At 46.8% G+C, this 24375-nt stretch overlaps 1 protein-coding gene across 1 annotated transcript in view; it reads right to left on the reverse strand.

Annotated features, from left to right (window-relative positions):
* Positions 1–24375, reverse strand: part of NTN3 (netrin 3) — a 114626-nt gene that overhangs the window by 66413 nt on the left and 23838 nt on the right. Inside the window, exon 2 of the mRNA XM_080981976.1 lies at positions 9082–10093. Coding sequence (XP_080838102.1) covers positions 9082–10048 — 967 coding nt within the window. The 5' untranslated portion in view covers positions 10049–10093. The remainder of the gene's footprint in view (positions 1–9081; positions 10094–24375) is intronic.

Raw genomic sequence — 24375 nt, forward strand, 5'->3', positions numbered from 1 at the left:
TTGCTTTTTCAGTTTAATCGTGCTTATACTGAAAAATGATCCTTTGAACTTTATTGGAAACTCCAGGGGCATCTCTATCATACCTCTATGTTCTGTGCATCTTGACTCTAGTGAATACACAAGCCCATAAAGGCTGAAATCTTATCCACACTTATATGGGAGTAAACCCCATTGAATTTAGCTGGGCTTACTTCTGAGTAAAGCTGCAGAGGACTGTGTTACAAGGTGAGTGGACTTTTGGACAAGAGAGTCAGAGGTGTGCTAAAGGAGAATAATGAGATTGCAGAGAATCTGAACGAATTATTTGCATCTGTCTTCATAGCAGAAGACGTGGGACAGAACCTGAACTAACCTGGACCTGAACTAACTTTCTCATTAAGTAAGACTGAGAAAATGAGACAAATCGTGGTGGTGAAATCTGAAGTTCTAGGCATTATCAATAAATCACTGCATCCAAATGGCATCCACTTGAGAGTTCTCAAATAACTCAAATGTGAAATTGCTAATCTGCTAAGAAAAATAAGCAATTTGTGCCTAAGATCAACTTCCACACCTGAGGACTCAAAAGTGGCCGATGTAACATCATTTTTTTTTAAGGATCCAGGAAATTACAGGCTGAGTAACTTAACACCTGTTTCAGGAAAATTGGTAGAACAAGTCTTGCTGAAGCAGAACCACCATGGCTTCTGGAAGGATAAGTCCTGTTTCACTAACCTCTTACGAATTCTTTGAAAGTGCCAACAAGCATATAGATAAGGGTGGTCCAGTCAGCATTATTAAGACTTTCATAAAAACTTTCATAAAAACTTTCCATAAAAGGAATCAGAAAGCAAGAGAAAACAGACACTTCTCCTGATGGAGGGATACAGAAATCAGATTCTCCCAAGTATTGCTATTGGGACTGGTGGAGCTTTTTTAGCTTTTTCAAAACTGATTGATCAGGGTGGTTAAAAAAAGAAGAAATTGTGGAGAGCTTCAAAAGGTTCCCTCCAAACTTGGTGAATGGGCATTGAAATGGTCAGTGTGATTCAATATAAACAAGAGTAAAGTGATGCCCACTGAAACACAAAATCCTATAATAGCATAGAATTCAACTAGCTTTTACTTATAGTAAACCCAATGAAATTAATGCACCTAAGTTAGTAATGTCCATTAATTTCAATGGGACTAGCATGTGATACCCTCCACAAATTCACTAAACTAGCAGTGACTGGCCAGGAACAAAACCTTGGCATCATGGTGGATAACACAACAAGGAAGCAGCTTAGCCTGGGAGCCTATGCAGGTGCTATACAGCCCATCCTGGCTCTCATTCAGGCCCTGGTCCATGCAGGTGTTTCCATGCACCTCTCCCTTCTCTTGACTACACAAATAGTCAAGCACTTATGTGAACCTCTTGTTTTTGTGTGGCTGGAATGTAGCCTGCAGTTATAAAGAGTTGTGTATGTTGCCCTGCCTCTGGCTTTTTGCCTCTGGCTCCTCCTGCCCCACTATGTGGCCCCCAGAATGCTGTCCATGGGGTGCTTCAGGAGGGAAAAGGATGGATCAGGTCTACCTTTTCTTCAATTGTTGCTTCCGTATATTCCTTGACTCCATTTCCCCCGGCTAAGGTGGTGGTGACCTTCCCAATGGCAACCATTTCCCCACCCCATCCAACCTGAATTCTAACTAGAATAACATTATATAACCATGGACTAACATTATGTGATCATATAGTACACGGCCTTGTTCACAGAGGGCATCCCAGGATGAGAACGGGAAACACCCATCTTTGCCACCAGCAAACGAACCAGCGGAAATGACGTGACCTGTGTTATGTATGTCTCCATTTTCATCTGTGAAATGTCTGAAGGTATAATAGCTGTGTTTGTTTTTAATTTTGCAGCCCCATCTACAAGCCCTTGTTCCACAGAAAACAGGGAGCATCAAACCGCAGTGGAAAAGGCTGTTTTTCTTGATACATATCTGGCTCATGCCATAAGTGTGGAGGAGGAGAGCGTGTTCTTACAAGACTTAGAGGTATATTATTAGGTGGCAAATGAGTGCCGCATTAGGGGAGGTGTGTTATTGTTCAGTCCCTGCCTCTCCAGTAGTCCCTAGTTTCTGTTGCCCCTGTTAAATTCTGCCTTTGTTCAGAATGTCAGCCTCCATACTTACTCACACACAAACACCCATCTCTTCCCCATGCAGGCAAGCAAGAGGGATGATCAGAGTTCAAGGACCCATTCCAACCAGGCAAAAACACTCAAGGAGGGAATGAGGCAGAGCCAATGAGAAGTGCGGCCTGGGGAGAGTTCTGAGGGCCAGACACAGAGGCCGAGGGGGGTGGGCACATTCGTCCCCTAGGTCTGAGGCTCCCCACTCACATAAAGGCCCCCTTCTCACGTAAAGATTGGTCACTCAGCCAGCCTCAGATTTGAGGCTGTCCTGGTTGAATGTCCTCAGTTGGTGGGCCCTTGTGGACCTACCTGGTGGTGGCAGTGAAGCAACCACTCTGTGAAGTGCTCTGAGCAGTACCAGAAAAACTGGCTCTGAACTGCCATTTTAATTTCCTCTCAGTTTCCTCGACATATCACTCCAGGATATTATAGCCTCAGAGAGATGCTGGATCTAGCTATCTGGTGCCAATGGCAGAGCTTCATGCTCCAGCACCGGGGGGCGGAGAGCAGGTGGGGGGCATGGCTGACGTGCATCTCGGGGGCGTAGCGCACGTCCTGGAAGCATGGCGTGCCACCTGTGGGGGCGTGGCGCCCAGCGTGGGACAGCCGCGATGGCGCCCCACCAGGATTGCGCTACCGGGGGGGTGAGGTTCCACTGCAGACATCCTAGGGCCCTGGTGCCCCAGCATCTGCCCAAAGATGCCAGCTGCTGACACCTGCCCTGTAGATGTATCATCTCTCTTCTCTGTCTGCATTCATCTCCTTGTGGCAGAAAGTGTCTCCACCATATTTGTGGAGCAAATCCCATCTGAACTTAGCACTCTTCATCGATAAATATGACCTTCTATTATAATGATCTGAGCTGACCAAAATATTCAGAATAAAAGAAAATGCATCTCTTTAAAAAGACATATTCCCTTGGAACATCTTTGTAAGTGATTTGGAGGGGAGGGAAAGAGATTTCTAAAAAAAAAGATTCTAGCAGAAAAAATTCAGGCATCCTGACACGAAGGGACAATATGATCACCTAGACTATCCCTTGCACTGGCAAGTTTCCTTAGGCCTAAACGTTCCCAGCTGAACAACTCATCCGGTCTTCCTTTTTTTCAGTATAATAATAATAATAAAAGAAAATTAAGCTGCAGACAACCAAAGGTTTGTGCCAAACACACTAAACCCACAACTTGGAAATGTGCCCAAACCACAAATGTACTGAATCCTGAAAACTGTTCAGATCCAAGTTGTGTTTTTTGTTTCAGTAACCAGACACATTTTCATTTTAGGAAAACATGCACACAAAAATTCATTCATGCCACCCACCATTCTTTGATTAAATTGGGACGGTCTCTCTTTGACACAGAGTTTGCCATGCTGTCCCAGAAGAAAATAATGAGTTCTCTCTCTCTCAGAAGCCTCACACAAACACCATCCCAAAGACCTGGGAATGATAAATAATCACAGCTTGCTGTCCTACGAAACCTGGTGGCCAAACCACAGCTCCATGCACGAGAGAAAGAGGCTATGACTGGCTGTAAGGACTGGTTGCGTTAATGTCCTGTCATGAGCCACAGTGTTCCACTGATGCACTGAATGCTGTGAGAATGGAATGCTGGATTACATGGGCTTTTGGTTTGATCCAAAAAAACACACGTATAAACCACTTGATTGTTAAAAAACAAGCACAAAGTCATTTACAAAAAGGTAAAATAATAAAACCGCGGGGGGGGGGGGGATCATCACCATAGTTTAAAAGAAATACTAAAACAGATTAAAGTTACTTCAGTTATGTTCTTAAGTGAAGAAACACAGGAACACAGGCAGCAGCAACCTTATACCAAGTCCAATCATTGGCCCATCTAGTTCAGTATGGTCTACACTGACTGGCAGCAACTCCCTAAGACTTTAGGCAGCGGTTTACTCTCAACTAGGGATGGATTGATCTGTAGATTTGAGTTTTCTCAATTTCTATTTTTTCTAATCTTAAATTCATTTCTCCACATTTTTGCAGTAATTTGCAATAAAGAAATGATTTTAAATCAGCAGAGTGTTAATTTCTCCTAATACACATGTTTGTATGCAATCTTGCCTATTATACACATATTTGCAAAGCAATTTGCCACAATATAATGCATTTTTATTAATATATGCATTTTTATGCAGACTTCACCTTCTATGTGCATGTTCTTATATATTACTTGACTGCAGAACTGCACCGCAAATCTGAAGGAAGGTGGATTTTAAGGATGCCTGCGTTTTTGTTGGCACATTGTTTCAGAAAGTCTGAATTTGGTAGGTTCACCTTTAAATACAAACTGAATCAAATTTATCCCCCATCTTTTCTCTTGGAGATGCTGGGGCTCGAACACGGGGCCTTTTGCATGCCAAACCGATGCTGAGCATCTTTCTTTCGGAGAGACAGAGAGAAAGAAGTTGCACAGGTCCAGCAACCCAGGATTTTGCAACTGTACTGACACATTTATTCCAAGTCAAATGCAGACAGAGAAGGTGTGTATGACAAAGGCAGGATAGGGGAGTGCGGAGACTATCCATGTCAACAATCCTAACTGTGTTGACAGGATACCTCAACCTCTGTGCCCAGCCTTAACACCTTTCTTAACACCTGTCTCAGTTGTCTAGGTGCTGCACAAGGAATAAGGAAATGCAAGCGTCTCTGTCTGCAGGTTTATGACTGACAAGGAAAAGAGGACAGAGAAGGCAAAGGCAGGCAAGCAAATTCACCTTTGTACCAGTAGCAACCCTAAAATATAAATATAAGCCACAGAACATGAATGCCAGATGTCAAGGCTCATGGTCCAAGGACTCTGCATAGAGTACAAAGGGGCAATGTTGTGGCAAGCAGAAATCAAGCACACACAGAGAGCATTGCAACTAATGCAGCTCCTCTTGATGTCCACTCCAGAATGGGGAGGCTGTGACTCTCCATTCCTGATGAGGAACGGTTGGGGTTATTGGGTATGTTTAGCTTGGAAAAGGGGACGCGGGTGGCACTGTGGGTAAAACCTCAGCGCCTAGGACTTGCCGATCGCGTGGTCGGTGGTTCGAATCCCCGCGGCGGGGTGCGCTCCCGTCGTTCGGTCCCAGCGCCTGCCAACCTAGCAGTTCGAAAGCACCCCCGGGTGCAAGTAGATAAATAGGGACCGCGTACCAGCGGGAAGGTAAACGGCGTTCCGTGTGCTGCGCTGGCTTGCCAGATGCAGCTTGTCATGCTGGCCACGTGACCCGGAAGTGATGCGGACAGCGCTGGCTCCCGGCCTATAGAGTGAGATGAGCGCACAACCCTAGAGTCGGTCACGACTGGCCCGTACGGGCAGGGGTACCTTTACCTTAGCTTGGAAAAGAGGAGCCGGAGATAGCAATCCTCAAATATCTAAAGGGCTGTCACATGGAAGACGGAGCAAGCTTGTTTTCTCCTGCTCCAGAGCGTAGGACCCAAACCAATGGATTCAAGTTACACAGAGATTCCGACTAAACATCAAGAAGTAGTTTCTGATGGTAAGAGCTGTTTGACAGTGGAGCAGACTCCCATGAGAGGTGTTGGACTCTCCTTCCTTGGAGGTTTTTAAGCAGAGGTTGGAAGGCCACCTCTTATATATGATCTAGTTGAGATTTCTGCATTGCTGGGATTCGGACTAGATCACACTTGGGGTCCCTTCCAACTCTACATTGATACGATTCTATGAATTTGCTTCCTTCCAACCAAGCAAGAAACTTTGGTTGTTCTTATTTTTTAGAAGTTGGAATTCATTTCACGCTATCTGTGATCTGTGAAGGTCTCTCCCCTCCAATTTTTTAAAAATTGAATTTATGATTATGCACGTTACATAAGATAATAGTTGGAAGCATCCACCTCAGCCTTGAGAGTGAAAAGCAAGCATCAGTGACAACAAACAAACAAACTCCAACAATTAAGTATGGAATACACCAGTTAGAAATTAAATTACGATGGAATCTACCAAGCAGTGCAGTTGAGGGAAAAGAAAAGTTTTAGACATTCTCATTGCTATGGAAGATGGAGCTCCTCCAGAATGAAAGCTGGGTGATCGGGGCGCAGTTGTTCTAACAGTTCCAGGTAGGGTTGGAAAAGACTCCCCATCTGAAAACCAGGAGAGCAACTGCCGGTCAGTGTAGTAGAGACTACTGAGCTTGATGGACTGATGGTCTGCCCCAGTATAAGGCAGCTTCCTACATTCCCTACCCCATTGTACATATGTCAAGAAACTGAGGTAGAAACACCTAGAAAGGCAGAAGGTTCTAGACTTGAAATCACTGGTGAGGGGAAGGGCTGAGGAAGAGGATCAGTGGAAGAGGATCCGCCTTGGACACAGAATGTCCCAGGCTCAATCCTCAGCATCCTCAGCATCAACACCTGCCTGGAACCCTTGAGAACCACTGCCTGTCTGCCTAGATTGTTCAGTAGTCTGACTGCATGAGGCAGCTTCCCTGCAGTAGACTCAGCTTCCTGGCACTGCTCAGAGAGGCAGGCTACAAACTTTTTTTTTTTTAAAGGATGGGGATCTACAACAAGCACCAGCACTGTGTCGTCCTGGGGCAGGGGGTCCCCAGCAGCCGCCTGAGGGTGTTAGACGTTGGCGACAGCCCTGCAGCCACATCATCTCTGTAGTAGCCACATCTACACGTCTCTGGCCGCACCACATTTGTAGAGCAATCCCCATAAGTTTGCCTACCCTGGCTAGTAAAAAGGGCTGGCTAATATATTCTGGAACCCAGAAGACAGCTCTCAGAATGTCCTGCAAGGTTATGACACACGCTCCCTCGGCCTGTACAGTGTGTGGCACAGGGTAGCCTGGGCTAGCTGCAGAACAGTGTTGTGTTGTGGGGTGGGGTGGGGTGTGGGGACTTCCCAGGCGGGCCCTCTCCCTTTAATTGGTGCTAATTGCTGCGTCTGTTCCTGCTGGCCGGGGAGATGTCATGGTTGAAAGGCACAGAGGGGAACGCTGGAGGAGCTAATCCGGCTTTCAGCCACTAAGCCCCCTTTCGGAGGCGTGTGATAGAGGGGCTCTTTCACAGAAGGCACAAAGCCTGCAGGAGGAAAGGGAGAAATAGGAGATGGAGCCGACAGGAAAAACTTTCACACGGCAGCTCCGCTAAGCCGCCTTTGTGCGGGTGGACCCGTCAGGGGTGTCTTAAAGGGACACTGCCTCCCTCCTCCCCAAAGCCCTACGCCTGCATTCCTTTTTCTCTCCTCTTGTTCGCCTTTTCAGTCCCATCTGCCAAAGGGTTGACCCCCATAGGGATGCTAAAGGGGGAAATCTCCCCAAAGTGTTTGTTCAGCTAGCTAGGAGGGGCGTTTGAGGGAAGCGCCAATGACTTCGAGAGACTTTGGGCCAGGTCTCTGCTGAAATTTATCACACTCCTCGGCCTTCCCAGCATTGAGGTTGAGTTTCCTGCAGTTTCCTGAGCTGCTTTCTGCTGAACCGCTTTATTCATTTGAGAGCTGACAGAGGTGCAGGCAATACTTAGTACAGTTTCATGCCACCAGAGTTTCCTGCTGTTGATTCTGCAGTTCAGTCCTCCTTAGTACTTAGCAGTCTGGACAGAGGTTCAGTGACATCAGTGTATGTAAGACTCAGTTGGGCAACCTGTGGTCCAAGGGCCTGATTTCCATGCAGATCCTGGTCTAATTTTATTCATGTGGCAAGGAAGATAAATGGAGTGTCAGCACTGCCCTGTCACTTACCCACCTACCTACCTACTGCCTGCCCTGCTGCTCTCCAGCCCCCAGGCCACTGTATTGAACTTTGATTGCTGCAATTCGGCTGATGCTGCCATTTTGGTTTTCCTCCACAATGAACCAGAGGCTGCCTCAATTTGGTGCATCGTCGGATAAACAAAATGGCAGCCACCCAGGTGCTAGGCTACTCTATAATGTTACAAAGAAAGAAAAGTGGTGTGGTGGGGAGCCTGTTGCACCACTGAGCTACAAGAAAAGCCCTCGCTGTGAGCCTTCAGGAAGGCGATAGCAGGGACCTCTCAAATCTGGAGCCAGCTGTAATACTTACAGGTCCCCTAACGGTTTAAAAATAATCTGTATTTGTTGGAATATCAAAGCATGAAAACTATTTCTGTGGCACCCATTACTGAATTCATTTGGTTTCAATCTCCTTTGTACCTCTCCCCATGTCTAGCTACTATTTCCCAGGGCTGTTTAATTCACCATACACAGGGGTGACAAGCATTCCTCCAGGCTCCTCTATTCGGCACTTGGGACACATCCTCTCCCTAGACAACACCTTTCACCATCCCTCCTACTCTTCTTCTTGGCTGGAATGTGCCCTAGAACTTTGACCATGCATCTGGCTTGTCTGGATGGAGAGGGATGTGTTTATACCCATCGTTTGGGTCACTTTTACATCTGGCCCTGCCCAGTACTGATATGCCGTCCCTGAAAAGTTCTCTAGGAAAGCATGGGGTCCTCAGGCTGAAAAAGAATCCTCCCTCTCAAGGTAGATAATTCTCACATGTACCTTCTGAAGTCCAGAGAGGGAAGACAGGGGAGTGCAGGTGTGTGCAGAAACTTACCTTTCTGTACTGAGGTAGAATGTACATCCATCACTCTGCCCACTTTTGCTTCTGGCCCCGCCCACTGCTGGCATCTGGACCATGGGAGGTCTGGAACAGTTCCCCGCCCCTGACCTAACAAAATAGGCTGAGGGCTCTTGCATACGACAGCTCATGTCACAAAGAGCCAGTTGTGCAGGGTAGGGGAGATCAGCAGTATTCGTTCCTATGTGATCTCCCCAACCCAGGTTTTTAGTTTTTTAGTTTTTGCTTTGTTCTGCTTGACCAGAAGACTGGCTGCAACCGTTCTAAACCAGATAGCAATGTACAGCACCAGGTCATAGGAGGTGATGGGACGCAGAAAGATAGGAAACTCTCTTACCTAGGCACTCGTTAGCCTCCCTGGCAGTGGCCCTCTGCCACGGACGGTCGTAATGGAACGGTTTGCAGCGGTCGCACTCAGGGCCCTCTGTGTTGTGCTTGCAGTCACACACCAGCTTGCCTTCTTTGTCCTTCACGCAGCGTGAGGCGTGCCCATTGCACTTGCAGCGCCCCCCGACCTGAAACTCGCCCACAGCATAGTAGTACGAAGAAGAGCTAGCCAGGCCATCCTCGTCCTCGTGGTCCCGGCCCCCTAGTTCCCGGAACAAATGGGGGCGGCTGAAAATGACCCGGATGTCCGTGGCCGTCACCCAATCCTGAAGGACGGGGCTGTTGTCAAAATCTTGGGCTGACGGACGCCCGTCCAGAGTGCTGAAGGCAATGAGCCCTCCTGTCAAGGGGTAGAGGTCGGTGTGCCCATCGGTGCACAGAGCCTCCTGCTCGTTCTGTTTGGTGACGGTGGCTTTATTGGGCTTGCCATAGATCTTCCGGCACTGCGAAGAGTAGTACTGATAAGGCACCCATGTTTTGCCGTAATCCATGGACTTGAAAACAGCAGCTGACTCCGGACGGGGAGAGCAGAACTGCAGACTCACATAGATCACCTCAAACTTCTTGCCCAGGGAGAGGGTGAGGGTGATATTCTGGGGCGAATGGTGCAAGGTCTCTGAGCGCCAGCAGGTCATATTTGCAGCAGTGTTGAGGTCTGTGAGGTAGGATGCTGGGTGAGCTTTCCGGGGGTCGGAAGAGTCACAGTGGCGGGTCGCTGGCTTCCCGCATGTGCTGGATGCATGGACCTCCTTCCCAAAGGCGGCGTTGACAAACTCTGGGATGCAGCGGCGGGGTGCCCCCTTTTCGTCATAGCAAGGGTCAGGCGGGATCTGTTGCACCGCAAAGGGGTTCACAGCCTGAGACAAGTCTAGTCCGCAGGCAGTCAAGAGCAACCACAACATAGACAAGGGGTCCATCCTCCCAGTGAGAGATCTTCAAAAGTCACAGAAACCAGCTTCTCTCTAAATGAAAAGCAAATGTTGTGTTAAAATGGTTCCAGTTGTTCACTTGGGATGGGGGCTGGTGAGAGGACAGGAGCTCAGGCTGCAATATGTCTCTGGTCTAGAGAAGGGAAAGACTAGAGAGGGAAAGACTAGAGACGAAGTAAGCCAGGCAAGCTTGCAAACATTTTCAGCTCATGTCAAAGATTTGGAGGAGTAGCTGAGTTGCTTAGGACAGGACAAGAAGCAATGGGTTCAGACTAGTGGAAGGTTGAACATTTTTTTAAAAAATGCTATGCACCTGCAAAGGCAATTCAGCAACATCACAAAGAGCTCAGGGAGATTGTAGAACCCCCTTCTTTTGATGTCCCCCCCCTTGGGATGTTGCAGAACAAAAAGGATATCCTTTTTGGAGATTCTCTGCATAAGCTGCGGGAAAAGAGTCTTTGCATTCCTGCTGTGAGCCACAGAGGGAATGGAAAAAATCCTACTTCTTTGTGAAGAGACAACTATTGGCATCTTGCTTATCTGTTTAACTGAGGCCAGGATTGTTTCATAGCCAGTTATCTTTCAGAGCCAGTTAGGAGTGATTAGGGTGATGGGCTGGGGAGAACTGTGTTCAAGTATCCACTATGTCACAAAGTGCAATTGGGACAGTCACCTTCTCCCAGCTTGGCCTACCACAAAGGGTTGCTGTGAGGACAATATGAGTACTGGTATAGGGGAAGGAATGAACCATGTACACTGCCCCAAGCTCCTTGGAAGAAGAGCAAAACAAATACTAATAGAAATAAATAAAATACTATAAACTAACTTTGATTTGCAAAAGATGTAGGCTGTGCACAGCCGAACAAGAATGTCTACATAGGCACAAGGTGAAGCTAGGTATAATGTGGATTGTGGGGATCAGATGCAGATCAGCTGGGATGGCCTCAGCAGTTGGCACTATAGGGCCAAGACTCAACACTCACGTCTCCAAGTGTGGAAGCAGAGGCATGACTTAAAATGAACAACCGCTACCATTATCCTCACTCTCTCATTCTGGATAGTAGCACAGTTTGGGGAGAGAGAGAGGCAGACAGACAAACAGAGATACATTTGTGATAAGTGATAAGGTGACCCAACTCAAGGCATCCTGCCCCTCCTGCCACAGTTGTGGGTGCTGCACATCAGAGCACATTTGATCCTGTAAAAAGGTCCCTGCAAGTAAGCTCCTCAGTCCCGAGGTCCAACTGCAAGGCAAAGTGGATGGTCCTCCAGTCAATTGTAGCTGGAAATGTTGGGGTAATGGGGGCCAACAAGAATCATGAACAGGTGAGGGAAAGAATTGGTACAAAACAATAAGAACCCACATACAGGCATATAGATATGAATGGAATTCATTGCGTAGAACCCTTACAGAAGCCCCAAATGTGGTTCAAGTCTGTGCCTCTGACTGCAACCTCAAATAATTGGAAGATCCATAGCTCGATAGTCTGGCTCTGTACAAGGGGGTTTCTTTTGTTCCTGCCTTGTCAATGCTGGAGAGCTGCTGCCAGTCAGTGCAAATCGTGCTGGGCTAGAGTTCCAAACCCTTTCTTGCTATCTGCATCTGGCTCGCTCCTTGCACAGGGCTCTAGTTAAGTGCCCCCCCTTTCCCTCCCTCCCTCCCTCCCTCCCTGCACATTCCTCTCCTGGCTTTGCTTCTTTTTAACTCTCCCGCCCTCCTCAGTTCCTCCAGGTGCCCTCCTCCTCTCCAGAGGACAGTGTGTTCCTGCCACATGCCGGGTGAAAATTCAAAGGTTTAATTAGCTCCTAATGCCCCCAGTAGGGAAGCCAGCCAGCTTCCAAAACCCAGCATCCCACATCAAAGGCCGAGGAGGAAGGTGTGAGCCCAGCGGGGCTGATCCAACCCCACTGGGCAGCTATTCTCTGGAAGGAGCGATGCTTGTTCCCACCCACTGCAAAGCCAGGGCAAGAGTTTACTCTCTGAATGGGATGCTAATCAGGCAATTTCCCACCCGCCTTCATCCTGCTTCGGGTTCCCTTTGAGCGGCTTGTCCCTTAGATTATGGAGCAATGACAGTTACTAATGGAGGAGGCTGGGTTGGGCGGGGAGATCCCAGGCTTCCTAGCAGCAGTTAAGATGGCTTCTGGTACATTGTCTTCAACCTGAAGTTAGAGGCAGAATGTGGTTCCTGCCTTGGGCTCAAAAAATAAACAAAAAGGAAGGAGTTGCAAAGCAAGACGTCTGCAGACCAGCCAATATCCTCCAAGACTGATGGGTTTTTCCAAAGGCGATTATATAAATTCAGGGAGAATAAGGCTACTCAGTCGGCTTCTAGCTGCTGTATGTACTACTTCTAATATTGCGAGTGGGAGAGTCCAGTTGGTCTCGTGTCCTGCATACAGGTTCCCGATAGACAACTGTATGGCCACTGAGGGATTAAGACACTAGACTAGACAGGCTTTTGGCTTGATCCGGCAGGGCTCTTCTTATGTCCTGAGTAACAGTGAGAGAGGGCTCTTGCGTTCCTTCCTTGCCTGTGTGCTTCCTGGAGGGATCTAATTGGCCACTGTGAGAACAGGATGCTAGACTAGATGGGCCTTTGGTCTGATCAAATTGCATCCACATTTGATTTCAAGCATAGTGGCCTGGCCCACTGAGCAGGGCCAGGGAAGCAGAGTGAAGGATGAGCAGGGGGCGGAACCACATTGGATCATCAGACAAACAGAATCTACCAAGTCCTGGGTGGATCCCAATTGGTCCAGGAAAGAGCCGTCAGTAGCAAAATACATTTGCCAAATGCCTACCGTCTTTTCAACCCACAATGCATGTTACTTCCAGAATGCAGTTTTCAGCAAACTAGTACAGGAGGGACTGGTTGTTAAACCACCCTGGAAATGGAAGCTCTCGGGGGTGGGGGTGGGAAGGGTCTCTCAGAACCTGTAACCAACCACAGCTCCCAGAATTCTTTGGGGGAAGTCATGACTGTTTAAAGTGACACCATAGTGCTTTAAATGTTTGGTGTGAATGTGGCCCTAGTTAGATACAACTCATTTTCACTTTGGGGCACTGTGGGTGATTACAAATCACAGCTTGTAGCCACCAGGCAGGCACCCACCACAGGGACCCTGACGGCAGGTGTTGGCTAGCCTGTGGACCCGGTGCTGGCAGGTACCTGAGAGTGTGCGAGGTGCTGGTGCCAGGTCTGGGCCAGCCACTCTGTCTAGCCTAACCTACCTTGCAAATTTGTTGTAAGGGGAAAATATTGGATTTCCACAGTCTACGCCCTGAGCTGAGACAGTAATCTGATAGATAAATAAAGAAAAATGAATTGCACAACCTAACGCAACCTGAGGCATGCTGCCTGCCTGGATTAGGAAGGAAGGAAGGAAGGCGGACAGCCAGTTGAAAAAAAATTGTCTGCATTTTTTTTTTTATTTGCAAAAGAGAATTGCTGTTGCAATTTGGGTACAGGTTTGCTCTCTTCTCCATGCCAAAACCACTAATGGCCTTGGAAACTCCTCCTTTACTAGACCAAGATATGGCAGGCATTTGGGCTGGCTGCTTTGGATCACACCTGATCATAACAACTGAGAGTGTGGTTGTGGGTGGAGAACAAGGACCCAGGAAGTGACTAGGTTGTCCTATCAACCACTGTTCAGTTTGCTTCATTCAGCAAGAACAAAAGAAGATGCGTAACACTGAGTCAGATTCTTGGTCTATCTAATTGTTTTGTCTATCTAGGTGTTTTCGGGACACCCCCAAACCACCAAAATTGTTGAGCTTTTCAGTTGACCTGCTTAAGATCCAGGACAAAGCACCACCTTTCGGAAATCACCTCTGGACATCAATTCTGCCTTTGAAATCCTGGTAATAGCCGGGAAAGTGTGGACATATGGCAGCCCTAAGCTGACTGGCAGCAGCTGTCCAGGATTTTGGGCAGAAGACATGCTTCCAGTCCTACCTGGAGATGCTGGGTATTGAACCTTGGACCTTCTGCATGCAAGGCAGATGCTCTACCACTAAGTTACAGCCTTTCCCCAAATGCAGTCTGTAACTAACTCTTGTAATGAAGAGCTCTTGGATTCCAGAACCCAAGTGCTCCATTCCATCGCAATCCAGTCCTGTGTGTCCTGTACATCAATCAGTGAGTGTTCTGTTTAGAGGTTTTTGCCTCCCTTAGAGTCACCCTCCTCCTAAAGTTCTGCTGCCCTTCTGCAAACCTAATCAGGCTAATCCCTCTCTCTTAGAAGGTGCCATTTTAGCTACAGAAGCAGCAACACTTGGAAAATCTCCTTGATCTTGGTATATATGTTCAGAACATGCATTCATTTTTTGCTTCATGTGAAAAATTTGTATCCCACCCACTTTCCAAGAAATTAAAAGGGATGCAATCCAACCCTAATCAGAGTTGACCCACTGAGAGCTACAATTCCCAAAGATCCCTGGGAAGAGGGATTGATTGTTAAACTACTCTGAGAACTGCAGCTCTCTGGATGGAATAGGGGTCTCCTAAGAACTCTCAGCGGGACGCGGGTGGCGCTGTGGGTTAAACCACAGATCACAGGGCTTGACGATCAGAAGGTCGGCAGTTTGAATCCCTGCGGCGGGGTGAGCTCCCGTTGCTCGGTCCCTGCTCCTGCCCACCTAGCAGTTCGAAAGCATGTCAAAGGGCAAGTAGATAAATAGGTGCCACTCCGGCGGGAAGGTAAACGGCATTTCTGTGCGCTGCTCTGGTTCGCCAGAAGTGGCTTAGTCATGCTGGCCACATGACCTGGAAGCTGCACGCCGGCTCCCTCGCCCAATAAAGCGAGATGAGCGCCGCAACCCCAGAGTCGGCCACGACTGGACCTAATGGCCAGGGGTCCCTTTACCTTTAAGAATTCTCAGCACCCTTAACAAACTACAGTTCCCAGGATTCTTTGGGGGAAGCTATGACTGTTTAAAGTGGTATGACTGTGCTTCAAATGTATAGTGCATGTGGGGCCACAATTGAACTAGATGGACCAATGATCTGTCGGTATAAGGCAGCTTCTTGAATTCCCATCGAGTTACATATCTCTCTCACACAGAGAGAGACACATTAGTCTGGCAACTTATTCAGCAAATCTCTGTGCAGTTGGTGCAGAATGTCATAACAAATAAGGAAATCAGCCACAGCTTTGCTGGCTGAAATAACAACCAGCAACGGGTCTACAACTGTCGCTCCAGTACCAAAGCGGGTGGGGAGAGAGAATGGGGGAAGCTACATCCAGCCCTCCTATTTTATAGTTTGGGTCTAGGCAAAATGTCTCTCCCTGGCGCCCGGGATGATGTGCATTCTTGGGCAAAGGATGCCCTAAACTCAGGATGCGCCAGATTGCTTTGCACGGTGCTGAATCAATTCCAACAATTTGAAGGGGGGAAATAGATACACTTGTTTTATATTAAAGGAACAAGGGGTCCTTAGTAGAGAAGTGAGCCAGCCAAGTAAGCAAGCCACTGAGCTGGGTTCTGTGCCCAGCTCCGCCAGAAAAGTATTTTTGAAATATTAATTTCAAAATATACATTTCCCCCTTTTAAGCCAAGAAAGTGTGAGGGATTTCTTTCCATTTAGCTGTCACAAATGTGTGCATTCTTATGGCCATGCAATCTCTCTCACTCCCCAAAGATGAATGATGCAGAGCTTAAAAAGTCAATACCGGCTAACAAAGTTAGGCGACATACAACTCCCCCCACATGGGCTAGGAGTTCAATAGGTATGGGAGGAGGCAAAGCCCCATTCAGGCACCCTTTATATTGTGCATTCATGATGAGTTGTGCTCATTATGGTATCGTGGCAGTTATACTGCGATTCCACTTTCAATACTGTGCTATTCCTCTCACAGAGCTACAGTTCCCAGAATTCCCTGGGAAGAAGGACTGGATGTGAAAGCACCCTGGGAACTGTTGCTGTGTGAGGAGAATAGGGGTCTCCTAACTACTCCCAGGCCTCATGAAGACTTCCAACTGTGCCACAATTTGCAGGCACAGGTCTGAGCATTTTCCCCCCTTTTGTCCCACCAGGAAAACCTACTCTTTACTGCTGAATCAGAACAAACGTCAACCAGCTTTTCCATGATGCTTTGGAGGAAGCCATGAAAATGGTATCGTAATGTTTTGTGGTGCAGGTGTGGCCCTTGAATTGCCTTGATCTGACAGCAATGTGAAGCAGGAAAGAAAGAAAGAAAGAAAGAAAGAAAGAAAGAAAGAAAGAAAGAAAGAAAGAAAGACTAAGCACCAGCCCCACTGAATTCAAGCACCAAGCGGACACTGAACTATAAATTCCCCAGTCAGACCCCTAGGAGCAGAAGAAGCAAAACTAAACTAATCTGCAAGTGACTTTGTGGGTTTTTGTTTCCAAAGGCTTTCCAGGAAACAATGACTGAGGTGGTTCTACACATACCAGTGAGAAAGTTAGTGTGTGCGTGCGATCGGGGCTGTGTACACACTCCTGTTGACCCTGCATTTAATGCGCTCCCACCACTCATTTGTAGGACTAACTATCCACATCTATCCTACAGTTCCTTGAGAAACATTGGAGAAGAGCAGATAGTTTGTCAAGCTCTGCATTACTATACTGCAGCGGCAGCTAGATTATGTGTAAAGAGATTTGGATCGTGTTTGCCCAGGTCCAGCAACAGAGCTTCAACCTGGCTATATAGTATAATTTCACCACTGGTTTTTTTAGTTACCAGGCAGCAAATGGTGTCTGCTCTTGGGTCTCAGAGAGACAAGCAAGTGAATGGCAGAGCATGGAGTTCTTGTCTTTCCTCCTCCTTCAAAACTGCTCCAAGGTGGGTGTGATGCTGTCTCTGTGCTTTCCGCCCCATGTTCCCTGGGAACTGTCCAGCAAAAGAGCACAGGAGAGCAGTGCTGAATCCTAACCCCAGGACACTGTGGAAGGGTCTTCCAGCTGATCCTCCTATCTCACCAAGGTGGACAGGAGCAGCTTAGACCTCCTATGGCAGAGGTTTCACGGGAACCACAGCTGACTTGAGAAAAGCTTAAAGTGTGCACTCAAACTGTTACAGGGCCCCTCCAGACATCCTTTTTATTCTGCATTCATGCTGATTTGTGCTCAGGATAGTATTGGGGCAGTTATACGTAGTCCCGCTTTCAATACTGTTGGCTCCCGCAAAACTTTCCAGGCAACGCTACTGCTTCGTTTCCAATCAGTGCATGTCCCAAAACTCCCTGCTGAAATCCTGCAACTTGTTATACAGTGATACTTCGGGTTACATACGCTTCAGGTTACAGACGCTCCAGGTTACAGACTCCGCTAACCCAGAAATAGTACCTCGGGTTAAGAACTTTGCTTCAGGATGAGAACAGAAACCGTGCAGTGGCGGCGGCAGCGGGAGGCCCCATTAGCTAAAGTGGTACCTCAGGTTAAGAACAGTTTCAGGTTACGAATGGACCTCCGGAACAAATTAAGTTCTTAACCCGAGGTACCACTGTACTGCAAATGTTCCCCAGACATTTCTGCCCTGCATACAGTATGTTGTGCTATAGCACCAGAGCGTCCCTCCTGATAGCAATGATCACACACACACACACACACACACACACACACAACCCCCGCTTCTTTAGGAGGTCCTAAAGAAATAATTTGATTTACCCATGATTGTCCTACACCCCTTCCCTCTGGTTTACATGGACCCAGAGAGATAAAATGTCATCCACAGCCTGATGAAAAATGAGAGGATGAGCCTCTTACTTTGCACCAGGCTAGGAAATACATGGAAACAGCAAAAATTGCCATTTCTGAATATTTTTCCAGCCCAGTGTGAGATCAGAGGTTGAGCTCCCCCTCTGGAAAACTGGGGGAGAGTGGGGAAGAGAAATGATCAAGGTGATGACCACAAACAATGTCTGGCTGCTAAGGACAGACAGTATTTATAGAATGCTGTAAACATCCAACACACACATTGACCAAAAGCTTAGAGTGGACATGGGGAAGCTGTGGTCCTCCAGATGTTGTTCATCTACAACAGGGCTGGGGAACCTTGTGGTCAGGGATGGTGGGAGATGGAGTCCAGCAACATCTGGAGGGCCACCACTTTCCCACCTCTGCTATAAATGATGTAGCTCCAGGATTGCTAGAGCTATGAAGGGGCAGTCTTCATTGACTACTTTAACCACTATGCTAGGCTGCCTCCAGTGCAGCAAGATCTCAGGTTACAACTAAGCATAATTTTACTGAAAGTGATGACATCCAGCTTTGGCTGGATCATGCCCTTGGTATGAACCTGCTATTCTATCCCCATCCCAGTCCATTGGTTATGCTGGGTGGGGCTGATGGAGTTTCATACCGTATGTGCCCATTTTATATGAGATCTGCATATGTGCCCATTCTACATGGGGTGGGTGGGCTTGAAGGCCACCAGAAGTCATTGGACTTGAATCTCCATCAGCCTCAGTCAGCTTAACCAATGGACAGTAGTGATGATGGGAGCTGTAGATCAGCCACTTATGGAAGGACACAGGTTTATAAAATTAGGTGTGGCATAGAGAAAACGGACAGAGAAAAGTTCTTCTCCCTCTTGCATATGACTAGAACTTGTGGACATCCATGAAGCTGAATATTGGAAGATGTGGGACACATTACAGGAAATACTTCCTTATGCAGTGCATAGGCAAACTATGAAACTCACTCCAAGAGGCAGAGAAGGCCACCAACTTGGATGCCTTTAAAAGAGGACTGGACAAATTCATGGAGGAGAATGTCACTGATGGCTACTAGTCATGATGGCAATGCTCTGCCTCCACAGTTGGAGACAGCAATGCTTCTGAACAGTAATCTAATAATAATAATAATAATTTATACCCCGCCCTTCCTGGTTCAAAAAACTGGGCTCAGGGCAGCTAACAACAAATTTAAAACACTTTAAAACACTTAATTATAAAAGCAGCATAAAATACTGTATAAAAACATGAATAACAATAAAATTCAAAAATCAATTAGATAATCCCCAGGGCTAGCTGGCTGAATTGGTCCTACTTGGGCCAGTGAGGAGGCCAGGGGAGAATTAGCTGTAGGGTCTCAGAGCAGGTGATCTTCATAAAAGGGGAGGGGGAGGGAAGAGAAATAAAAGATCAGGCTGAATTCAAATTAAAGGCCAGGCGGAATAGCTCTGTCTTACAGGCCCAACAGAAGGAGGTTAAATTCTGAAGGGCCCTAGTCTCATGGGACAGAGCATTCCACCAGGTTGGAGCCATCACTGAAAAAGCCCTGGCCCTGGTGGAGGATAGTCTGACTTCCTTAGGGCCCGGGACTTCTAAACTATGGTTATTCATGGACATTAAGGTCCTCTGTGTGGCATACCAGGAGAAACGGTCCTGTAGATACGAGGGCCCTAAACCACAAAGGGCTTTAAAGGTGAAGACCAGCACCTTGAACCTGACCCTATACTCCACCGGGAGCCAGTGCAACTGGTAAATACCAGTTGCTGGAAACCATGGGAGAGCAGAAAGGGCTCTTGTGCTCAGGCCCTGCCTGCAGGTCAGCTGCAAACATCTGGTTGGCCACTGTAAGAACAGGATGCTGGACTAGATGAGCCACTGGCCTGATCCAGCAGGCCTCTATGTTCTCTACCTCTATTATATGAGGAGAGGCGCTCAGTTTGTAAGTGAGGAAAGGGCCAGCATTTCTCTAGGGGTATTAATGTCAGAATCTGCAGCAGAGGTTCTGACCTTTATCCTTGGGGCAGCTGAGTGACCCTCAAGGAGCCCAGTGCTTCTTCCTTCCTTCTCTCTCCTGTTGTACCTCTCTTTCTCTTTTAGTTGAGTCATGTTATGTCAATATTTTCTCTGTTAACAAAGAAGTGGCTTTTTAAAAAAAAAAATTTAAAAAAATTCCTCTGTAGCGGGATGATGAATCAGCAACAGACTTCGAGCCCTTGGGGCCCATAAATTCCTGCTGTTTTGATTCCCTGCTTCTGTTTTTATTACCCAGGTCTTGGCCAATGAGCCAACAGATGGGGACCAAAATATCAGGGCTGCCAATGCTCTACATAAGCACAAATCATTGCTGGGCATATCTTCCTGGGGTGGAGCTTTTGAACGGGGGTCAGATATGCATCCAAGGGCCTAAGTAAACATCGATGTGAAATAAAATCCCTGTGGCATTTTTTATTTTTATTTTTTTGGCAGTGGCATTCTAAGAGGAAAGCTGCTTTGGGAGGGAGGGATTTGGAAAGAGAAGCAATGCTGTAGGTATTTAACTCTTTCCTCCTGCCATTTCTCCATTCCATTCGGCCTTCCCCCAGCCAAACACCCCAACTAAGGTTCTAAACACATTTACTCTCATGGGTACATAGCTAGATCCCTGCAGGGGCAAAGGGTGGTGAGTTAGAACAGATAAAAGCCACTTGGAGAAAGGATTCAACACACCTAAGATCATAAGAACATATGAAGAGCCACTGGATCAGGTCAAAAGGCCCATCTAGTCCAGCATCCTGTTTTCACAGTGGCCAACCAGATGTCCATGGGAAACATGCAAGCAGGATGAGAGAACAAGAGCCCTCCCCTCTCCTGTGGTTTCCAGGAACTGGTACTCAGAAGCCTCCAGCTGTGAAGAAAGAGCATAGCCATTGTGACTAGTTCATAGCCTTATTCTTCATAAGTTAGTCTAACCTTCTTTTAAAGCCACCCAGGATTGGTGGGATAGATCAGTCAGTAGAGTAGGAGACTCTTAATCTCAGGGCCATGGATTTGAGCCCCAGGTTGGGCAAAGTTTCCTGCATTGTAGGGGGTTGGACTAGATAACCCTCATGTAGTGTTTGAAATTAGCCAGGGGCCAGGCACATTTTGCTATCAGCCACTTGTGACCAAGTGAAGATGCCTAGGCTCCAGCATGGCACCTAACATCTCCACCATCTGGAGGTGCATGCCTGGGGGTCATGGGATCCACATAGTTTTCACACACTAATTCCACATCCTGTAGGAAAATGTCAATAAGTATGTGGACTGTTCCTTGATAAAGTGACTTTCCCTCTTTTAGGTCCTCAAAGTTCTTAACCTAGCTCAAGGTTGTCATCTGAACTAGCCAGATGTTTAACTGATAATCAGGCACAGTCAGTCCATCGTTCGAAAAATAAGACTATGATTCTATGAGGGTACATGCCATCACTGCCTCCTATGGGAATAAATTCCATTTCCCCTGTTAATAAATCTTTTCTTTTATCTGTCCTGAATCTTCAACTCATGTCCACAAGTTCAAGTGGGGGGGGGGGGGCTTACTCTCTCCATGCCATGCATTTTTTATAGACTTCTGTAACATCACCTCTTACTCTTTTTTTAAAAAAAAAATTTAAAATGTCCCAAATGTTGCACACACACACACCAGTAAGGTACATCACCGCTGGGATGAGTCTGTAGTAATTGTGGTCCTGGGTAATTAAGAAAAAACAAAAAACCAATACTTGAAGCAGACTGGGTATGACTGAGTTGTACACCAGTATAGTGATTCTATTGAGCGGAAGAGATCTGGCTACCTTAAGTACCACACACACACACACATACACACACCCCCTCTCAAATACCAAGGTCTTGCTTGTATGTAGCAGTGAGCTCAGGGCAGGACTTTGGAGCTACAGGTTCAGGGCCCAACACAGCGGAATGCACACAAAAGGTTCCAAACTCAGCAGAATTGGCTTATCACATTCCAAAGACAGTCAAATAACAGGCATTGCCAACCTAAGCAGGTCTCCACTTAAGACTGTTATGAGTCTACAATTACCTAATTACATCACTGCGTCTGGCTTATCTTTTGAGGTTAGGCAAGTGGTACCTGGTGGAAGGGCCTTTTCCTCCACCACAGTGGAATTTGAGACCGGATGCTTGGAAGAGAAAAGACACATCCCTCTCCTTGCACCTTGAACGTTATTTCCTAATTGGAAGGATGCAGAAAGAGAGGAGAAAAGCTTGTCTTGTGGCTCCTTGCAACAGTGCCAGAAGCACAGGAAGGGGAAACGGAACAGTAGTATCAGATCCAACATGTTGGACCACAAATGGGTCACTAATATGTGGTGGAGCTGTTGAACCTGAAGGCCAAGTCATGTGGAAAAATAGGTTCTGCATGCAGCCAAAGAGCCTCAGTTGGGGATACTAGCTTAGCATCACCCATGGTATCTCTGAGTGAAAGATTCTGAATGATGCTCAGTCGCCACCAACAGAAAAGAAGTCAGAAGGGGCTGATTTCAAGTCTAAATTCCCAGATGAATGAGCCTAGTGTGGAGATGCCAGGAACCACTGGATCTAGAACAAGGAACCTCCAGCTCAGTGTTTGCCCGTCCCCATTTTAGTAAGGCATCAAAGCTGTGGGGTTTGGAGACCCTTTTAGTGAAGTGAGGAGCACTGTACTGGTCCTATCCAAGTCAACCAGTGGCGCTGCCTCAACCAGCCTTTCAGTTCAGGCTGGGACTTCTCCCGAGCAACAAAGGGTGGGATAAAATATGATAGAAAATCACACCTTCAGCATGAGAGCAATGTGAACACTCAAGCACAGTGTCTCTGTATTTGTATCATTTATAAGCACATCAGAAGCATCTTAACTCTACAGCTCTCGTACAGTGGCAAATTCAGAAGCACCGTGTCCTTTCACAGTAATCACAGCCAGGCCCCCTGATCATCACACCCCTCACAGCTAGATCCCCTTCAAAGATTATGCAACCTTCTAAAAAATACAACAATCTTATAATTATACAAAAATAATAATTAGGGATGCATTTCAATTATCAGTGCAGACCTCATGTGTTGCCTTTCATCTAAATCTACTATTTTCTGCGCACATATATGGGCAAATAACTGGGGGTGCTCCAACTCAACTTCTTTCAGAGTGACTTATGTTGTATTTTCCTTGAAGTTCAGTTGTACGTAACAGAACTTGCATACCATTCTCCTAAAACTGGAGCATCATGTGTTTTCGGTATCGCCAAATGCTTAGCACTGGAGCATACAGAACAACTCCTCCTTGGTGTTCTTCCCAAATGCCTTCTCCAGAGTGACCCTAGGAGCCACTCCTCAGGGGCTGACTCACCTCCTTTCACTCTGGTGGAAGAAGCCACATCAGTCAGAAACCTTTGGGCCCTAGGTACAGAACTGAGGATTGCATCCAGCTAAGTCCTGTTCAGAGCAAACCCACTGGAATTAACGGACCACCATTAGTCGCATTCATTAGTTTCAGTGGGTCTACAGTGAACAGGACTAGCATGGGATACAGTCCAGAGGTTTCAGTATTATTTTTTATAGGTTGGAAATGGAAGTTAGAAATCAGGGTCTGGGTCAAGGAGCAGCCTACCTGGAATGGAGTGGCTTCCCATTTCCTTTTGTGTTACCCTCCTATCCCTTTGAGCCAACTTTGTAAAAGTTCACTATGAATTTCATTGCATTGTTCAGCAGTGAGACACAAGGATAAGTCCTTCAACCACCACCCAAGCCAGGTCTGAGCCAGAACGTCCTTGGGGCAACTACGTTCTACTTTATGTTTTGCAGGCGCAAAGGGAAAGTGAGTCAGATCCTTGGCTCCATCTAGCTCTGGGGTGTCTACACTGATGGAAAGTGACTTTCTAGGCTTTCCAGCAGGGTTCTCTCCCAGCTCTACATGAAGATGATGGGATTTGAACCTGGGACATTGAGGGGACTGGTTGATTCATGTCTATTTAAGAGACCATCAAAAAGCTGGGGTTCAGAGCCCTGAAGGAAGGAGTTGTTCAAGATGTTACCGTCAGAGACCCAAGTCGTCATTAGTGTTCTAGGCAAGCAGACATTGTAACTATGGTTTATTGAAATAAGTCAGGTTTGTTAACAATGGTATGGATTGTTTCAACAAACCATGGTTAACCCCAATGCAGTCTGTCCAGGTTTGGACATTAACAACAAACTGTGATTAGCTGGAGATGATGTGGATTAGCAAACACTTCTGATTTCTTCATGGCCACGCCAGAGAGGCAACATGAGCACAGGAACCTGAGGCTCATGCACAACGTAAAACTAAGCTATTATAGTCATTGGCACATGTGCCTTCGCTATTTATTTTATTTATTCAATTTATATCTTGCACCTTCCTCCAAAAGGAGCCCAGGGTTGCAAACACGTCAAATGCTAAAGCAATACAATTAAAAATTCTAAAAACCAGCAATTTACACACCCACCCCAAAATCCTCCAATATTTGAGGAAAGAAATATAGTGCACTTGTTCATATTTTAAGTGAATAAAGTTCACTTCAGTTTCCACATGGTCTGGGGTGGCACTCCTTGCTTTAACAAGTTTTTTTTCCATGTTTTGGCAATACAT

This window comes from Podarcis pityusensis, assembly GCF_964106645.2.
Source record: "Podarcis pityusensis genome assembly, chromosome: 14".
Taxonomy (NCBI): Eukaryota; Metazoa; Chordata; class Lepidosauria; order Squamata; family Lacertidae; genus Podarcis; species Podarcis pityusensis.